Source organism: Boleophthalmus pectinirostris, unplaced genomic scaffold, assembly GCF_026225935.1.
Source record: "Boleophthalmus pectinirostris isolate CB_2022bp ecotype Guang Dong unplaced genomic scaffold, ASM2622593v1 HiC_scaffold_1, whole genome shotgun sequence".
Classification (NCBI taxonomy): domain Eukaryota; kingdom Metazoa; phylum Chordata; class Actinopteri; order Gobiiformes; family Gobiidae; genus Boleophthalmus; species Boleophthalmus pectinirostris.
In genome coordinates, this window is record NW_026570970.1 from 20,821,221 (window position 1) to 20,837,340 (window position 16,120).

At 39.8% G+C, this 16,120-nt stretch overlaps 2 protein-coding genes across 3 annotated transcripts; both read right to left on the bottom strand.

The window, feature by feature from the left end:
• Positions 1-47: 47 nt before the first annotated feature.
• On the bottom strand, positions 48-13,402 carry si:ch211-269e2.1 (cohesin subunit SA-2). Its single transcript, XM_055147668.1, is given in 33 exon segments — positions 48-816; positions 888-969; positions 1,035-1,219; positions 1,289-1,417; positions 1,754-1,917; positions 1,993-2,094; positions 2,272-2,408; positions 3,379-3,553; positions 3,630-3,722; positions 3,861-3,941; positions 4,015-4,096; positions 4,178-4,254; positions 4,321-4,521; positions 4,595-4,681; positions 4,754-4,846; positions 4,930-5,033; positions 9,493-9,567; positions 9,570-9,606; positions 9,694-9,805; positions 9,874-9,981; positions 10,048-10,127; positions 10,202-10,300; positions 10,374-10,497; positions 10,620-10,693; positions 10,772-10,923; positions 10,997-11,198; positions 11,329-11,400; positions 11,474-11,550; positions 11,961-12,057; positions 12,277-12,447; positions 12,520-12,607; positions 12,689-12,808; positions 13,253-13,402. Coding segments are annotated over 32 exon segments (3,537 nt in total). The 5' UTR covers positions 12,739-12,808; positions 13,253-13,402; the 3' UTR covers positions 48-689.
• Positions 13,403-13,938: 536 nt separating this feature from the next.
• Positions 13,939-16,074, bottom strand: si:ch211-218d20.15 (uncharacterized). Of its 2 annotated transcripts, XM_055152030.1 has the most exons (8): positions 15,736-16,074; positions 15,429-15,547; positions 15,242-15,302; positions 15,097-15,164; positions 14,919-15,021; positions 14,710-14,828; positions 14,488-14,633; positions 13,939-14,142 (listed from the first exon to the last, which is right to left on the bottom strand). In XM_055152030.1, the coding sequence occupies exons 1-8, from the start codon at positions 15,794-15,796 to the stop codon at positions 14,034-14,036; spliced, it is 786 nt and encodes a 261-aa protein (XP_055008005.1). In that variant the 5' UTR covers positions 15,797-16,074; the 3' UTR covers positions 13,939-14,033. The 2 variants fall into 2 exon arrangements, with proteins under 2 accessions (XP_055008005.1, XP_055007998.1); XM_055152023.1 differs by lacking the exon at positions 15,736-16,074 and having other exon boundaries at positions 15,429-15,695.
• Positions 16,075-16,120: the final 46 nt, after the last annotated feature.

Sequence of the window (16,120 nt, forward strand, 5' to 3'; positions counted from 1 at the left end):
ACCGTTCCAGATTAAAAGGAAAGTGGAAAAAATATACACAAACACAATTTAGCATAAAGCTCAATTTAATACTGGTAATACATGATATTAAAGTGTCAGGCAGGAAACTTAGGCTTGTGCAATTAATAATGCTACAAAGACAGTGATCAACGTAGAAGCATTAGAATAGAAATAGAAATAGAAAGGAGAGAATGAATTTGAAAAAGTGCCATGATTTTTTTTTTTTTTTAACTGGTCAGTTGTATATTTCTGCAAGTGTTTAAAACTATATAAAAAAACTAATCCAATAATGTATTTGTGCACCCTTCATCCTTAAAACTTCCCTCTTTTCTTTAAAAATTAACCAAGTTTTGGCACTTTACATGTAAGGATGTTGCATACTATATGGCAATAGCCCTACAACACTTGACTATGTAGTGCATGTATAATCAATGTGATCAAAATGTGTCCATATAATTGCTGGCTTCAAATAGCTCTATGTTCCATCAGTGGAAGATTTAAAAAGGGAATCCAAAACTGTATTTTCCATGAACAAGTGACATAAAACACCATGTTTCCCCTATAAAAATAATATTCTTTTACAAACACAATGACCTGTAGCGTCTTACAAAAATCTCACTTAAAAAAACCTGTTATAAGGTGCAAAATAAAAACAATTAAAATAGTCCAATCTTAAAAATATCAAAATGTTATAGTTCCACGTCCACGGTTTCCTCTTGGGCCTCAGGGTCAGTGCTGAGCACAGGCGTGTCAAAGTTCAGTCGTCTCACTGGATCCACAGACACAAAGGAACGATCCATGTCTGCAACAGGAGTGCTGAGGAGAGAAGTGTTGAAAGTCATGCAGATTAAATTTTCATTTATTTTTAATTATAAAACATTTCTTACCTTGGACTAAATCTGAGTCTTTGAGCTTTACTAGGAGTTTTACTAATTTCATTTGAACTGATGGGACATGTAGACTTTTTTCCTATAAAGTAATTTTAACAAGTTACAAAGTTATATTAATTTGAACAAAAAATTTGTGATTTTTACCTTCTAGTTTAGATTTAGCACAGCTTGAGCGTGGTTGCACTCTCCTGTCAGAGCTAGCGTGGGACAAGGCATCCTCCCCTTCTGCTGCTGCCAATAGTGATGTGCGGTAGTGCCCCAGCGGCTGCCAGCACTCCTCCCTGAGGTCAATAATGTGCTCAGCTGTGTGCTTCTGCAGGTAACACAACCTGTAGCAACAAGAACAGACTAGAAAACCTACAGCACTTTCGCAGATGTACTATATACCGCACACTTACATCGTCTTTTTGTCAGGTTTGAGCAGTTTACAGGAGAATTCACTGAGGATGGTCAGGTAGGAGAGATTCACTGGTGTTTGTGTATCTGGGATCTGCTTGAACCCTTGAAACACAAAGTCTATTCCACTCCTGCACATATAATAAAAGTGGGTTTTATTTTTACTTAAAGGTGCATTGCGTAACATTTCCGGTGGAGGGCCTCTCAAATACTTTGCTCCATGGATATGTTATTGCTTTGTCTAAAATGTTTCAGAATAAGGCATTAAACTTTATTTAAACGGTGATCTGTTCCTAGGTATTGTTAAGCTATAACACAACTGTGATTTAATACATGTAGGGTAGAACTGTTTAATGCCATACTGTGAAACATTCCAGGCAGAGCAATGACATATTCATAAATCAAAAAGTTACATAGAGCACCTTTAAGGTTGCACAAGGGCAAAAATAAATGACATTTACAAGGACCTGTGGATCATGACGATGCATTCACGAAACTTCATGAGGTCCCCAAAGGTCATGGCGAAGCGGCGGGCCAGCTCTTTTATACTGGTGAAGGTTTGGACCCCAGGGTGTAGCCTGCTTCCACTCTCCTGCTCCTGCTCCTGCTCCTGCTTTAAGCGCACAAACAGCTGAGAAACACATAAGATATGATATGAGTGTATTTTCAATGACTCCAGTCTTTAGTTACATGTGTGGGACTGTACCGTCTGCAGAGACATGACCAGCGTCCGAGTGCTCTCAGTCTTATCAGTTTGTCTAGTTCTGCACAGTGTCTCCTTGATGATGTCTCCATAGTCATTATAAAACTGCAGATAACAGTCAGATATTTTCAGCAATCAAAAGAGCAAAATATAATAATATTTACTGTATATTAACTCAATTACTGCTACACGTAAAACTATATACTGGTTTTGTACATATCATCTATACTCTGTGAACTGTAATTTCTCCAACTTTACATTGCAATGGGTGTCTTGTGTTACCTTGACATAGCACATAAAGACCTCTGCAGCCATGCTCATCTCCAGGATCCCATGCACTATGAGTTTGCAGAACGCTGCCAGCAGGTTTCTCCGTTTATGAAGGTCCTCCAGCTTTTCAACTTCAGAGTCCTCAGTGTCTGTGGAGCCAGATGGAAGTGATGTATGGGATAGAGGATGTTAAGTGGTCAAAAAGGCAAAGTAAGTAGAGTTATTAATCATGAGAAATCACACAATCGAAATGAAAGAACAAAGACGTTCTAAAGTCTTTGAGTCACTGTGAGGACAATGGCTTTAGCAGGTGGAAATCAAAGATAACACCAGAGTAGAGTTATGGTTGTGACACCATGTGGCTTCAATCTTACACAAGCCTAATAAAACAGACTCAGAGGTGAGCCAAAGTTAATGGAATTTTCTCACGGAAAGAGATTGGCCTGATTTTATGATTTAACTCAGTACTCCTGCCCTCTGCCTGATCCCTGATCCAGCAGCATATAGGAAACACTGTCTATAGAACAAAACCAGCCAAATCCAATAAAACCATAGTTTTTTTATTACACCGTCAGAAACCAGTGATTCTATTCTATATTGCATGTGGACTTTTAAGAGATTTCACCACCACAGATATTGACTTATCCAGACTGTTTCATTCTGTTGTAAAATGTCAAGTGGTGAAGAGGCATTTTGGTTATATTGGTTATTTCTGATTGGGCTATGCAGTATAAATGTTGACTGGGTATATTGCTGCTTACTTTACATATCTCAATCACAGTTATTTTAAAAAGCATTAATCGAGGCAAAGAGTGGTCATGTCCTGGCTCTTCTAGCAGAAAAGAAGGAAAGGGACTGGGGCTGGTCAATGCAGTCATGCAGTCAACACAATTATACTTGTTTTAGCAACACATATTTTTATTATTTGAATTAGCACTTTCTTTTTTCTCATATTCACTTAAAACATTATACCAGTCATGATTATCTATGTTCTTGGTGTGATCAAAAATTATAAAGAAGAGCAGAACAATACTATATATTAGAAATACTACACAATTCACGGTACTCAAGTCAAACTGATTCTAAACGAATCCTTACTGTACTGAAGTCAGCGCTCACCTGTACTTTGACTGTCACTCTCTGGCATAACAAAGATATGGCTGCAAAGAAAGGTCAACAGCGCCCTCTGCAGTTTGGGGCTGGGAGTGTAGAGTAAAGGACCATAGCAGGTTGGATTCCATATATTTGACTGGTACGAATGAGCCGTCAGGACATCACAGATGCCCAGAAAAGCCTGATGTGAAAACACAATCCATGTGTGAAATGACAGTACTAAAAATGTATTACTAGTGTTATTCTGACAAGCCTACCTGCTGCCTCACTGCATCCTCACTGTGGGAGAGACATCGCTGACTACTTTCACAAAACTGACGTAGATGTAGTCTCTGGGCCAATGCCTTCTCCTACAAATGACCAAAGCACATTAAAAAAGCTGTTGTTCAAGTTTAGAATTCATTATTGGCTTGACAAATTATATTCACTCAATATGCACTTGGTTGATATGATATGTTATGGGAATGCACTATATTGAAGAAACTTGCCTTGGAGGTTAGGGTCTCACTACTTGTATTAAGTGACCAGAGCATAGCGTAACAAAGACACTGCAAAACTTCCAAAAGCACCTGCAATCCAAACATAAAATGAATCGATACATTACTAATGTTGCACATATTGTGTGATGTTATGTAATATTACCTGAGGTGGCAGTCCAGTCTGATCGATAGACATGAGAGGTAACACAAGCTCAAACAGATTCCAGTTTGACAAGTCATGACAACTATAGAACCAGGACAATCAGCCATTAATCAATAATAGTACAAATACAGTGTGAGGACAACCATACTGCATGTATTCTTACTTGTGAAAAGCTCTGACTCTCTTAATTGTGGATAAAAGTTCTTCCATTTTTTTACTATCTGCTGTGAAAGTATCCTCCTTTAACAAGAAGATATAAGTCAATATCAGTATCCCACAATTTATGAGACCATGAATATCCTATACCTTTACTGCATGTTCAAGTAGTACCCTTAGTTGGTTCACCCAATTTTGGACCATTTCATCTCTGGCAGTTTGGGCAGTAGAGCACCAGGATGTCTCGTCTTCACACAGACTGAGGTAGGAGCGAGCTGCAGCCTCTAGAACATCAGCACCACAGTGTACGTCTAAAACAGCTCTCATCGCTGACAACAGGTCTGACAGCAACTGGGGAGATATTAGTAGTGTTGTAAAAAGTAAAATCTTTGCGACTGTTAAGTTGAGTTAAGAAATTTGAAACCTGATCTTTTTCAGCCAATGAGAAGTCAGCAAGGAAGAATTGAGGAATCTTCAGAAGTAATGCAACAACATCTTCGCATTGTAAAAACTGTCAAAAAAGATTGAAAAAGCGTGAATTATCAACTGTAAGTGACTTATAATAAAATAATCTAATAACTACCTTTTTGAGTAACTTGGGAAGCACCTCCAGAAAATGTTCAGTGAGTTTGGTACAGTCATCAACTTGTGTCCTTTTTTCTTTGATACTCGCCACCTGTTAAAATGAAATATGTTAATGTTATGTAATGTAATTGGATTTTCATTTGAGGGCCACATTTTCTCAGAACAATGACATACCTTCTTGACTCCACTCCTTCCTACTAGTCCCGGGCCCTCTGATGCCTGACGCACAGAAGCCACCAGGATCTCTACCAGGACAATTTCCTCTGAATCCTTTAACCCTAGAAAATACAATATGCAACATCCATCCAGTTATTTAGAGTCACATATTCAGCTGCACATAACACAGAACTTAGTTATATGTGAAGGTAGCTGAATGGTTAGTGCTCCTGTCTGTGTCAATAATTTTTGACAAGGTTAAAAGCCAACACCCAACATTCACTTACAATCTAGGTTTATCACCTACACTGAAAAAGTAAAGTAAAATATAGCTGCAAGCGGCAATGACTGGCCCTCGCGCGCGCCTACACCTCGTCCCGCAAACGGCGCACCCCGCAAACGGCGCACCCGACAAACGGCGCACCCCGCAAACGGCGCACCCCGCAAACACGCGCCCTGCAAATGCTGTGCCTCGCAAAACATCGCGCACTAACCCTAATAATCCTAACCTTAAACCTAACCCTAGCCATAATCCTCACCACAGCCCCAACCCTAGCCCTATCTCTTAACTTAACCCTGCCATTTTACATAATTTTTGCATGTATTTATTAAAACAAACAGGCATGGTTGCAATATAAATTTTTGTTCCTTTTGCCAAGATGCATGTGGCTACAAAATTTTTTTTTTCTACACAAACTTTGTGTAAGGACATCCCATTGGCAAGGGCAGATTTTGTGCTTGTTGTCATGGCAACACCATGTAAATGGGGTGTGGGCATCATTGAGTTTTTTAATCGAAACCATGTCACAAATGTGTATACCAAATTTTATGTATCTATGACAAATAAAACGTTATTGTTCTGTTAAAATTATCTAGGGGGCGCTACTGCATGCATTTTTGTATTTTCTTACAAGAATCTGTTCAGGGTCTGGGTGTAAACCCACGATTAAAATTTGAGTGAAATCGGCTAAAGTTTGTGCTAAAATGTGTCCATTTTACCAATGGAATAACAGTTTATGTCATTGCTATGGCAACAGCTTAAAAAATATGGCATGGGTGTCACTGACTCTTTGGATCAGGATGCTAAAATGGAATTTTGTGCAAAATTTCTGAAATTTTTGAATAGCCTTCCACCTGGTTTGACCAGGACCAAACCAGGTCAAACCAGATCAAACCTGGTTTAATCTGGTTTGACCTGATCAAAACCAAATCAAAACCAGATCAAACGAGGTCAAAATCAAGATTCCATCATCACCATGAAGATGTCTTGTGTCAGCCAATCAGCTAACAGCATGGAGATGATGACTTTTGTCCCCACCAACACTTTTGGCACCAACACAACTTCTCAGGACACTGGTGAAGACACACACAAAAATGGACAGCTCGTACACTTTCTCCTCAAAACCCTGGCACCTCTATACATTAGAGGATGACGCTCACCTCTACGAGCATGCGCAACTCAGGCAAGAGCTTCCTAACTTCAAAAAAGTCGGGGAAAAGATGAATGAACAAGATTTGGAATTGAAAGAGCTCAAAGCTAACCTCCTGACAAAAGAGAAAGAGCTCGAAAATGAAGTTAGTGCGTACAATGAAATAATATGTCTGTATGTAGAACAACTTAAAGAACTTACAGTGGCGACTCAAACCACTTGTAATGATGTTGGTGGAGATCAAACCACCAAAGCAAATGAGAAACTGTCCAGGAGGGTGCAGGAGCTGACTTCTGAACTTTTTTCAACACAAGAGGAGGTGCGTCTCCTGAAGCTTCATCGTGAATGTGAAAGAGGACAGGGATTCATCCGCCCAAAAGGAGCGGCCGTAGTGGAGCAGCAGTGGAGGGGGCTCAGGCGTCAACAGCGCTAGAGCACCTCCAAACACTACTCGTTACATGCATGAATAAAAATAATGACTAAAAATATTTAAATGTGTGCTTTTGCCTTTATTTAGTACTTATTCATGTTTTATTGTTTTGTTTTTTTTCACATAGTTTAATTCACATGCCAGTCAAATAGCATACTGTGATGGCTTGTTTTTTATGCAGAAATTGGTAAAGTGAATGTACCAAAAATAATATAATACATCAGGGGTTTTCAGAGTGAATGCCTCCCCTTAGAGTAGTTAAAAACACCTGAGCCCACTATACCAGGACTTAACCAGGACTAAACCAGGTCTAAACCAGGTCTAAACCAGGTCTAAACCAGGTCTAAACCAGGTCTAAACCAGGACTAAACCAGGACTAAACCAGGACTAAACCAGGACTAATCTTGGATTTGAGAGAGAGAGAGGGAGAACCCCGAGCAAGAGGTCTGTGCGGGACAGAATTTTCAGTCCTGCTCCCTCCCGCAAAGAAATGTAATTTTCATTCATCCCTCATGCCCACATCTGCGATATTCTGTCCTGCTCCTGCCCACAAATCTTAACCTCTATCAAACAAGGAGAAGGGAAAGGAATTGTATAACATGTGCGCAAGATTAGACCACGTCCGCAAGTTTAGGCTGCTTAAATTTTTTTTATTAAAGCCAAATAAAATATCCAGCACAAATGATGTATGATAGACAAACGTGAATCATTTGTATTTTTTACTTTACACTCATATTTAGTTTGCAGGACTGCAGTTTATCATCCCACCTGCCCGCTCTCGCATTGTGCAGTTTCACTCCCTCCCGTGCCCGCAATGGGCTTTCAAAATGTGTCCTGTGCCACACTGTTTTGCGTCGGGACCCGCTGGAGGCCCGAGGGAGGCCCAAGGGAGAGCAGGGTGTCCACAAAGCACGACTAGGCGACGGTTGTGCTTAGCTCTGTGAGGCACGGACCTCTCCATCGATCCTTTCGCCTGCGGTCACCCAACGGTCTAGGCAGGCACACCTCCGAGCCCGTCCCCACACTCAGTCTTGGTTCAGTTCTGGTTTAGTCCTAGTTTAGTCCTGGTTCAGTACTGGGCTCAGTCCTGGTTTAGTCCTGTTTTAGTCCTGGTTCAGTCCTGGTTTTGTCCTCCTGGTTCAGTCCTGGGATCAGTCCTGGGTTAGGCCTGTTTTAGTCCTGTTTAGTCCTGTTGTAGTCCTATTTTAGTCCTACTTTTGTCCTCCTGGTTCAGTCCTGGGATCAGTCCTGGTTTAGTCCTGTTTTAGTCCTGTTTAGTCCTGTTGTAGTCCTATTTTAGTCCTACTTTTGTCCTCCTGGTTCAGTCCTGGGATTAGTCTTGGTTCAGTTCTGGTTTAGTCCTAGTTTAGTCCTGTTTCAGTCCTGTTTTAGTCCTAGTTCAGTCCTGGTTCAGTACTGGGCTCAGTCCTGGTTTAGTCCTGTTTTAGTCCTGGTTCAGTCCTGGTTTTGTCCTCCTGGTTCAGTCCTGGGATCAGTCCTGGTTTAGTCCTGTTTTACTCCTGTTTAGTCCTGTTGTAGTCCTATTTTAGTCCTACTTTTGTCCTCCTGGTTCAGTCCTGGGATTAGTCCTGGTTTAGTCCTGTTTTAGTCCTAGTTCAGTCCTGGTTCAGTCCTGTTTTAGTCCTGTTTTAGTCCTGGTTCAGGTTTAATCCTGTTTTAGTCCTAGTTCAGTCCTGGTTTAGTCCTGTTTTAGTCCTGTTGTTGTAGTCCTATTTCAGTCCTGTTTTAGTCCTAGTTCAGTCCTGTTTTAGTCCTAGTTGTCAAATAAAACCTTATTTTTACATAGGGGGCACTAATGCACAAAATTAATAATTTTCACATTAAGAAGCTTTAAGGCTGAGAGTTTAACAACTGTTTCAAATTTCATTGAAATCTGAGTTCTTTGAGCAAATGGGAGGAATTTGTAAATCTCCAAAATTGTTGCTTCACTGTTCAGAGACTGTAAGACGTGTGTGAAAATTTTTGATACCTTTTGATGTTCCACCTCTTGAGATAATGTGGACCAAATTTGAGCTCGTTCGGGTGAACGACCTCAGAGGAGTTCATAAAAGCTTAGCAAAGTTTAATCCAATATTGCTGCCCCCGGTAGAGCGCATTGGCGTGATAATATTTTTCCTTGTCTTGTCATAATCGACTTCTGTGTCAAATTTCATAATTGTACATGCTAATTTTTTTTCCCCTCATTCGTATTCCCTAATGCGTGTTTGAGTTGTTTGAGGGCACTGACGAGCCATTTTATGTATTTTTGGAAAATGGAAATTGCCAAAACTTAGAGAAGCGCAAGTTTTACCAGATGACAAAATTTCCAGGACTTTTCGTCAGGTTCAGTGGGTGAAAAATGGGTGAGTTGGTTAGGAGAAAAATAATAAGAAAGAAAGAAGGAAGAAAGAAAGAATAATATTCTGATGCAAGAACAATGTTCCGCTTTTTTTTGGCCGACAAACTATACATTTTCGGAAACCTCTGGAGCATTGCTACGTGATGGCGAGGGTCGCTGGTCACTACGGGTGAGTCACGTCGCGCCATTTCACTTTCAGGTCACTTGGAGCGTCGCTTTGCGATACTAATAGGCCCTTCGCCAGCCTCTGGCGCTCAGGCCTAATTAATCTGAATCTAATAACTGTAAGAATGCTTGTTAAACTTCCTAATAATTCATTATTGTAAAATGTTTGAAAATTTAAAACTGAGTAATGCTCCTACCTGGACATAAGGATGGTTCTTGCAGTAGTATGGAAGTGATTGTGGGCCAGTCCTTCAACAGAGCACTGGAACAGTCCAAAGACTGTCCACGAGGTAAGGAACATGCTGGTGCAGCTGTGAAATTCAGAAATGATCACCATACAATGTGTTCAATCCACTCTAAATAATGGTCACTTCATGTTTAATGTCTCCACAATATACCTTAGACTCCTGATAAAAGTCAAGTAGTGCTTTTAATTTTACAAATATTTCTTGTTTGTGAGCTTCCTCTGCATTTGTCCCATCCTGAGTGTTTGATGAGGTGTTTAGAAGCCTTAAAAAGCAAATATACTGTTTGTTTATTTATTCATTTAATATTATGTTAGTTATGCAAATGTTTACCTTAAATACAGAAGCTGTCCTGCAGCAGCAGCTAGGGGGCGCTGTGAAGAGTAAACAAACTGGAACAGCTGCCTGTATTCGCTTGGACTGAACGCACCCCCTGGTTTACTATGGAGAAAAGTTTCAATTAAACAATTGTAAAACCAAAAGAACAACCTGACTTTGTGATCTTACTTGGACATGAGAACCAGTAATTTCATACTTTGCAGTGCCACTTCATTGTCCTTATCCAGAGTCAAGGAGATCATCCGCTCCTAAAGCAAATATTTTATTTTAAAAAAACATTTGTATATTTCAGTGGCTTTTTTTGGTTTGTGTGATAGATTACTTTGAAGCGGCTGGTGAACAGATTTAGTTTAGGAAAGAGTGTAGGATCCCCATATAACTCCTGCAGACCCAATACGCACTTGATCCGAACATCTGAATTCTGTTAAAAAATAGTTTTTTTTTTTTTTTATCAATAGCTTCCTTTCTTTTTGCAAATTTTGTGATTCATTTACCTTGTCATGCATCATCCAGCCCATGTACTTGAGGTAACTATCATTGAGAAAAAGAGTATGGTAGTTCTTCATCCATGCACCCAATTCCTCCATGCAAATCGAACGGATTTCTGGAAGCACGTCACTACCAAACAAAGTAATTATTGTTAAAATGTACTCACAAAGTATAATATGGCTGTATGATAAAGCCAGATGCCTACTGCAATAATATGAGTACATAACTAAGCTACAAAAACATAACTTTACCGATAACGCTTAAGAAATACTCCTTTAAAGATGGCATTCATCATACTCTCCACCTCGGACCTTTTTTCTTCAAGCTGAAAGTGCATAGCAAAAAGACACCACACATTAAGAGGCATTTTAAAGAATAAAAATCTGCTCACAAATAAGCTCACCTGAGTTATTTTCTTTTGTATGCCTTTAATTTGTGGAGAGTTTTTCTGTCTTGCAGTCTTAGACTTTTGCACAGCACACAACTTCTGACTGTTCTCTATGCCCACACTGAGGCTCAGAGCAACATGCACCAGGGAAGTGAGCAGCTTCACAGCTTTAGATAATGCACAGTGTTAGCTTAAAGAGATGATGATTATTATGATTTAAATGTTATAAGATAGCCGTACCAGCCAGTGTACATGTGTGTCTGAAAGCCCGCACAAAGGAGTCAGACAGCGCCGTGAGCAGAGAGAGGATGGCGTTCATCAGGTAACTGTCGAAAAGGACACTGTGCTGAAACTGAGTCACCAGCACAGACATGAAGTCGCACAGCTCCGAGTGGAACCAGCGCCCGCACGGCCCCGACTGCACCAGAGGATACTCCACATCCTGGAAAATAATCATCATGGTAAGTTATGATGAGTTTACGACAATGGTTGCGATCAATCCTAGTAACTCACATTGTCTTGTATTATGTAGATAGAAGAAGAGCAGAGTAACCATTTTAAAATATACCTACCCCATCCAACGGCCACGTAACTGTAAGTATCCACGGAAAAGCCAAAAATCTCTTAACCTGAAGACCAGAGGCCTGAAATACAAAGCATATTTATAACTAAAACAGATACAATCCGAAATAAATTATTTTCATCTTTATTTTCTACCTCATCTAGTTGTTCCACCATTTTGCTCTTGATGTTGCTGCCATCTTTACTCGTACACATTTCTGCAGTGACCATACCTGATGAAGAAAATGATCGTCATTAATATTGTGGAGTTAGAAGATAGATGAACATTAGGCCAGTCATAATATATTACTACAGAGATGTACTGCAATAAACGATAATATGTAACTTCTTTATACCAGTGGCACAATAACAATAACACAACATAATCATAGGAAACCATTTTTAAGTAGACAGTATCATTAAAAGGTCTGCAACAAATAAATAGCATATGGAACAAATAATTAGCCATATAAGTGACTTATTCAATCCTCTCCAGCTCATATCTTATTGTATTACAGAATACCCCAAATCTACAAAAAACTGACAAAGAAAACAAACACATGACTATATTGAGTCCCAAAATATATTGTTAGTTTTCATATATTGAATAATAAGTCGATATAGCCATTATTATGACACTGACCTTTACAGCCACAGCACTGAATAAAGAAACTAATTAGATCCAAAATGGAGGGGTCTCTTTCCTTTTCATAGGCTTCAATCCAGTCGTCTATCACAGCCTGGCAACACAACACAACAAGTTAAGAGAAGGAAACATGAATAATAATAAAGAGCAAAATGTATAGCTTCAATTAAAATATGAGAGAAAGTAACAGTCTTCTACTTTAAAGGGGAAGCAAAAACTCCAAAGTTTGTAGATTTGATGGCTGTGACGTGCATTGTGTCCACTAGGGTCCGGTACGATGAAGTCAAAGTACACAAAAATTTAACTTCCATACCTTCATGGCACTGCGGCCCATGCTTATCACCTCAAAGAGGGTCACCGCCTCCCCATCATCTTGTTTGTCACGGCTACCCCCTGCTCGGCTTCCACTGCCCCGATCTGCTTTGGTGTTTTGACCTTTACTACTTTTAGGAGTGGTCTGTGCTCTTTTTCTTCTTTTCTGTGGCTGGCGTGTTGACACATTTTAGCATCAGTGTCATTTATAGTGAAATAGTGTATAGCAATATTCTGCACTTACCACATTCTTCTGTTTGTTTTCATTCCCAGAGTCATCCTCGGACTGAGGTGTGGCACAACTAGTATTTTCTCTGTCACAAGATGTTTTACTACAAACAAGAAATTATCACAATATTGTTAAGTCACACATCATACAAACAATCCTTAACAGAATAATGAGCAACTCCTACCTTTGCTCAGTGAGCCTGGTAGCAGCTGAAGTTTTTGGATCTTGTATCATATCCTCCTCAGACCTTTATACATGAATTAAGGGCGTGACTAGACATTTGTAAAGGTAATCCAGGTTTAATCTAATCAAAAAAGATGCATGAACATTCATTGATATATTTAGAACGAGCACGTTTAAAGAGTTCTGTATTCATCCAGCAAAAACAACAGTTGACTTTATTTTGACACTGTAGAGTTGGTTATCTTTAAATGAACGCACGACGCATGTGTAATGTTTGCCAGATTTTAAGACAACAACAAAGAAACCCCCTCATAAAAATAAAGGACCGGGACTTATATCCTACACATTACGCATTCTATTTTACATGCCTCTCCACTGGGAGGAGCTGCTAGTACCCCCAGGTTTGCCTAGGGACACTTTGACAGCTCAAAACTAACAACCTTTGGCCCATGGAGTTAAACTCAGGTGAGAGGCTCTCCTGTGCCCTCATATTCTCCAAAGGAAAGTAGCTATGTGTATTACAATGTGACTGATTCACAGGTGAGACAAAACTTTTCAATCTTACCTCTTTAAGTTTATTCATTCTCCTGTTGTTTCTAAGGATGCGCAATCTATCATGTAAAGGATGTCAGAGCAAAATAAGTGCAATGTTTTCATGGATATATTTCCTTCTTTACTGTAGCTCTCATATTCAAGCTTCTGGACAGCCTAACCCTCCATGATTGGATGAGAAATAAAATGTAAGCATTTGATTTGTCTCTGGATGTGTCACTCCTGGTTCTGACCCACCTCTCGCGGCTGATGCAGACACGCGCGCCGTCCGGTTTCTGGAGGCATACCTCAGCCACAGTGCGTGTGCCGCTGATTGAACGCCAGGGAGCGCTGTTGCACTGTTTATTTATTTAACACGTTTAAAAAACTGCTTTTCATTATGGGGTACCAACCATGTGAGTGCGAGGTTACTAATCATTTTAAAATTCTGTACTCTTGGAAAATAATCAGAAATAAATCATATTATATGTACAGAATATGCATAGTTAAATACTATAATTCACTTGTTCCATTAGTGTGCCTAAATCCATCTCCTTCATTCACACCACAATCTCTTTCACCTCACATAAAAAATAGCATTGTTTTCAATATGATGGATCAACATACATATAGCCTATTGAATGTTCATATTTTTTATTACTTCTTTAATTGAAAATTACTATAGTGCAAGAACATTCATACCCATACCTTCATATTCAAGACAAACAAAACACATGTAATCCTTGTACATTTGATGAAAATGTGTAGCACCTTTTATGGGTTTATATTATTGTTCATGACTAACACTTCAGGGGTCAGGACAAGAACTGGGCCATGAAAGTGAGAGCTGGATGAAGGTCCTCAGTCAGCTCTTCTGGCAGCGACAACACCACTGATGTTATGTTCTGAGTCATTTCTAGTATCCTAAACAGATCAAGCAATTAAAATCACTTAATTTAAGACAACAGTACAGCATACAATTATGATTATGATTATTACTAAATGAAATGTGTTCAATAAATCAGGTACACATTACATACCTGCAGAATAAGCAAACCCGTGTATGCCACCTACTGTATCTGAATCAGGGTTACAGTGGAACCTGACAAAAGCTAGTTTCCTCTGGCCCAATTTTAAAAATCTATTTCGAACTTCAGATCCATAAGGCTACACTTGAAGGACTTACTGCCACTATGATTAAATGTTTAGTGTAATTTCATCTGTCAGTGGTCTTATTTGATTGGTTCAAACATAAAGTAACCGACTTACCAAGAAACGTATTGAGCAGACAGCTGAGGTTCGTGCCTAGAACCTTCCTCTGCTACCAGTGACTGCTTTAGCTGTTTGAAATTGGCTTCAATCTCCTTCTTTATCTCAGAAAACACTTTGATTCCTCTAAAAGAACTGATTACTTGCTGAAAACAGACACAGTGATTATTGCTTTGACACCGAAGGGAAAAACACCAAATAAAGTTATGAAATCCGACTTACATATATAACTGAGAGCTGGTGAGCAATGTATTTATGACTGCCAAGGTGGTTGATGTCCTCTTCAAGCTGCTGACTTAGCACTAACAGTTGATTCAATTTGGCAATATGAGAAAAATAATCTACAATTTAAAAAGTAAGTTAGATAAACTAGATAAAAGATAAAACTATAGTATAGGGCTCAGTATACTGCTTGATGCTGCAAAACATACCATCCATGAGTGGCCTCTCCAGCATCTCAACAGGGCTGCCTTGAATCAAGAAAACCTCTACACGTGGAAACATTGCTGACAGGCCAATCATATCCAAGTAATCCTACGGAAATGACAGACAATGACGTTTATGTTTTTATTCATGAAAATAACAGAGATAGGAAGATTCGTAAACTACCTCAAGCTGTGGCATAGGCTTTGGTAGATGTTCAAGGCACTGAAGCATCTGATCAAGAATCTCTGATCCTTCAAAAATGTTAAACCAAAGAGGCTACTATAAAGATGCATAAACATACCACTGCAACTATAGGTTAGGATAGTACCTTGACTCTGAAAAGTGTCTGATTCTTCTGGACTACAGCCAGCCACCAACTGGTCCTGAAACTGATAAATATATAAGGTTCATTTACAGACTACCAGGCAAACCAGCACAAATTTTTTAGCCTATACTTGTCAGCATTGTGATTCATAAGAAGGCTGCAGTGGTTAAACTCCAATGATGTAGCCCACCTGCTGAGTCTGCGCTCTGATGAGGAGGTCTAGCTGTCCGCAGAGACACAGCATCTCCAGCCCCACCTGCTCCGGGCTCAACTGGATCGGCATGAGTGGGCGCTTCACCTGTAGCTCCACTGGACAGTCAGCAGACAGACAACATGGCAAACATACAATAAAGTAGGGCAGCACTGTGGGTGTGGACTGGGACAAACTAGAGTTGGAATGCGCCATGCCATTTAAACTGATGATCGTTTTCGGAAACAGGACACAGTTTATGCAAGGGCTAGGCTGGACTGCACATGAATTTCTGAATTACTCTTACCTTTAAACGCCTCATGGTAAACACAAGGGTTGATCAGCGGATCCGACGCACTTACTGCCATTATAGCTGGCAAAGTTTTTCATTTATAAAATCAATGTACAAAAAAGCCATGAATTTTATTAAAACCTGTTTTATAGCTACGGCTGGCGAATAGCTATTAGCGCATGTTATTGATCCTGTCCATGGCATCTCGCGTGCTTCGTTTGCTGAACCCGTTTCGTCTACTCGGGCGCTTGTATAGATGGTTGTTCACGCTATGCATAACGTAAAACATATAAAAAATATGCCATGCATCCGTAAGAACGTTGAATCCGTAGCAAAATAATTCAAAGCCGACGCCTTGTCTGCAAAACAGACGCTCAGTGGACGCCCCTCTCTCTACAGA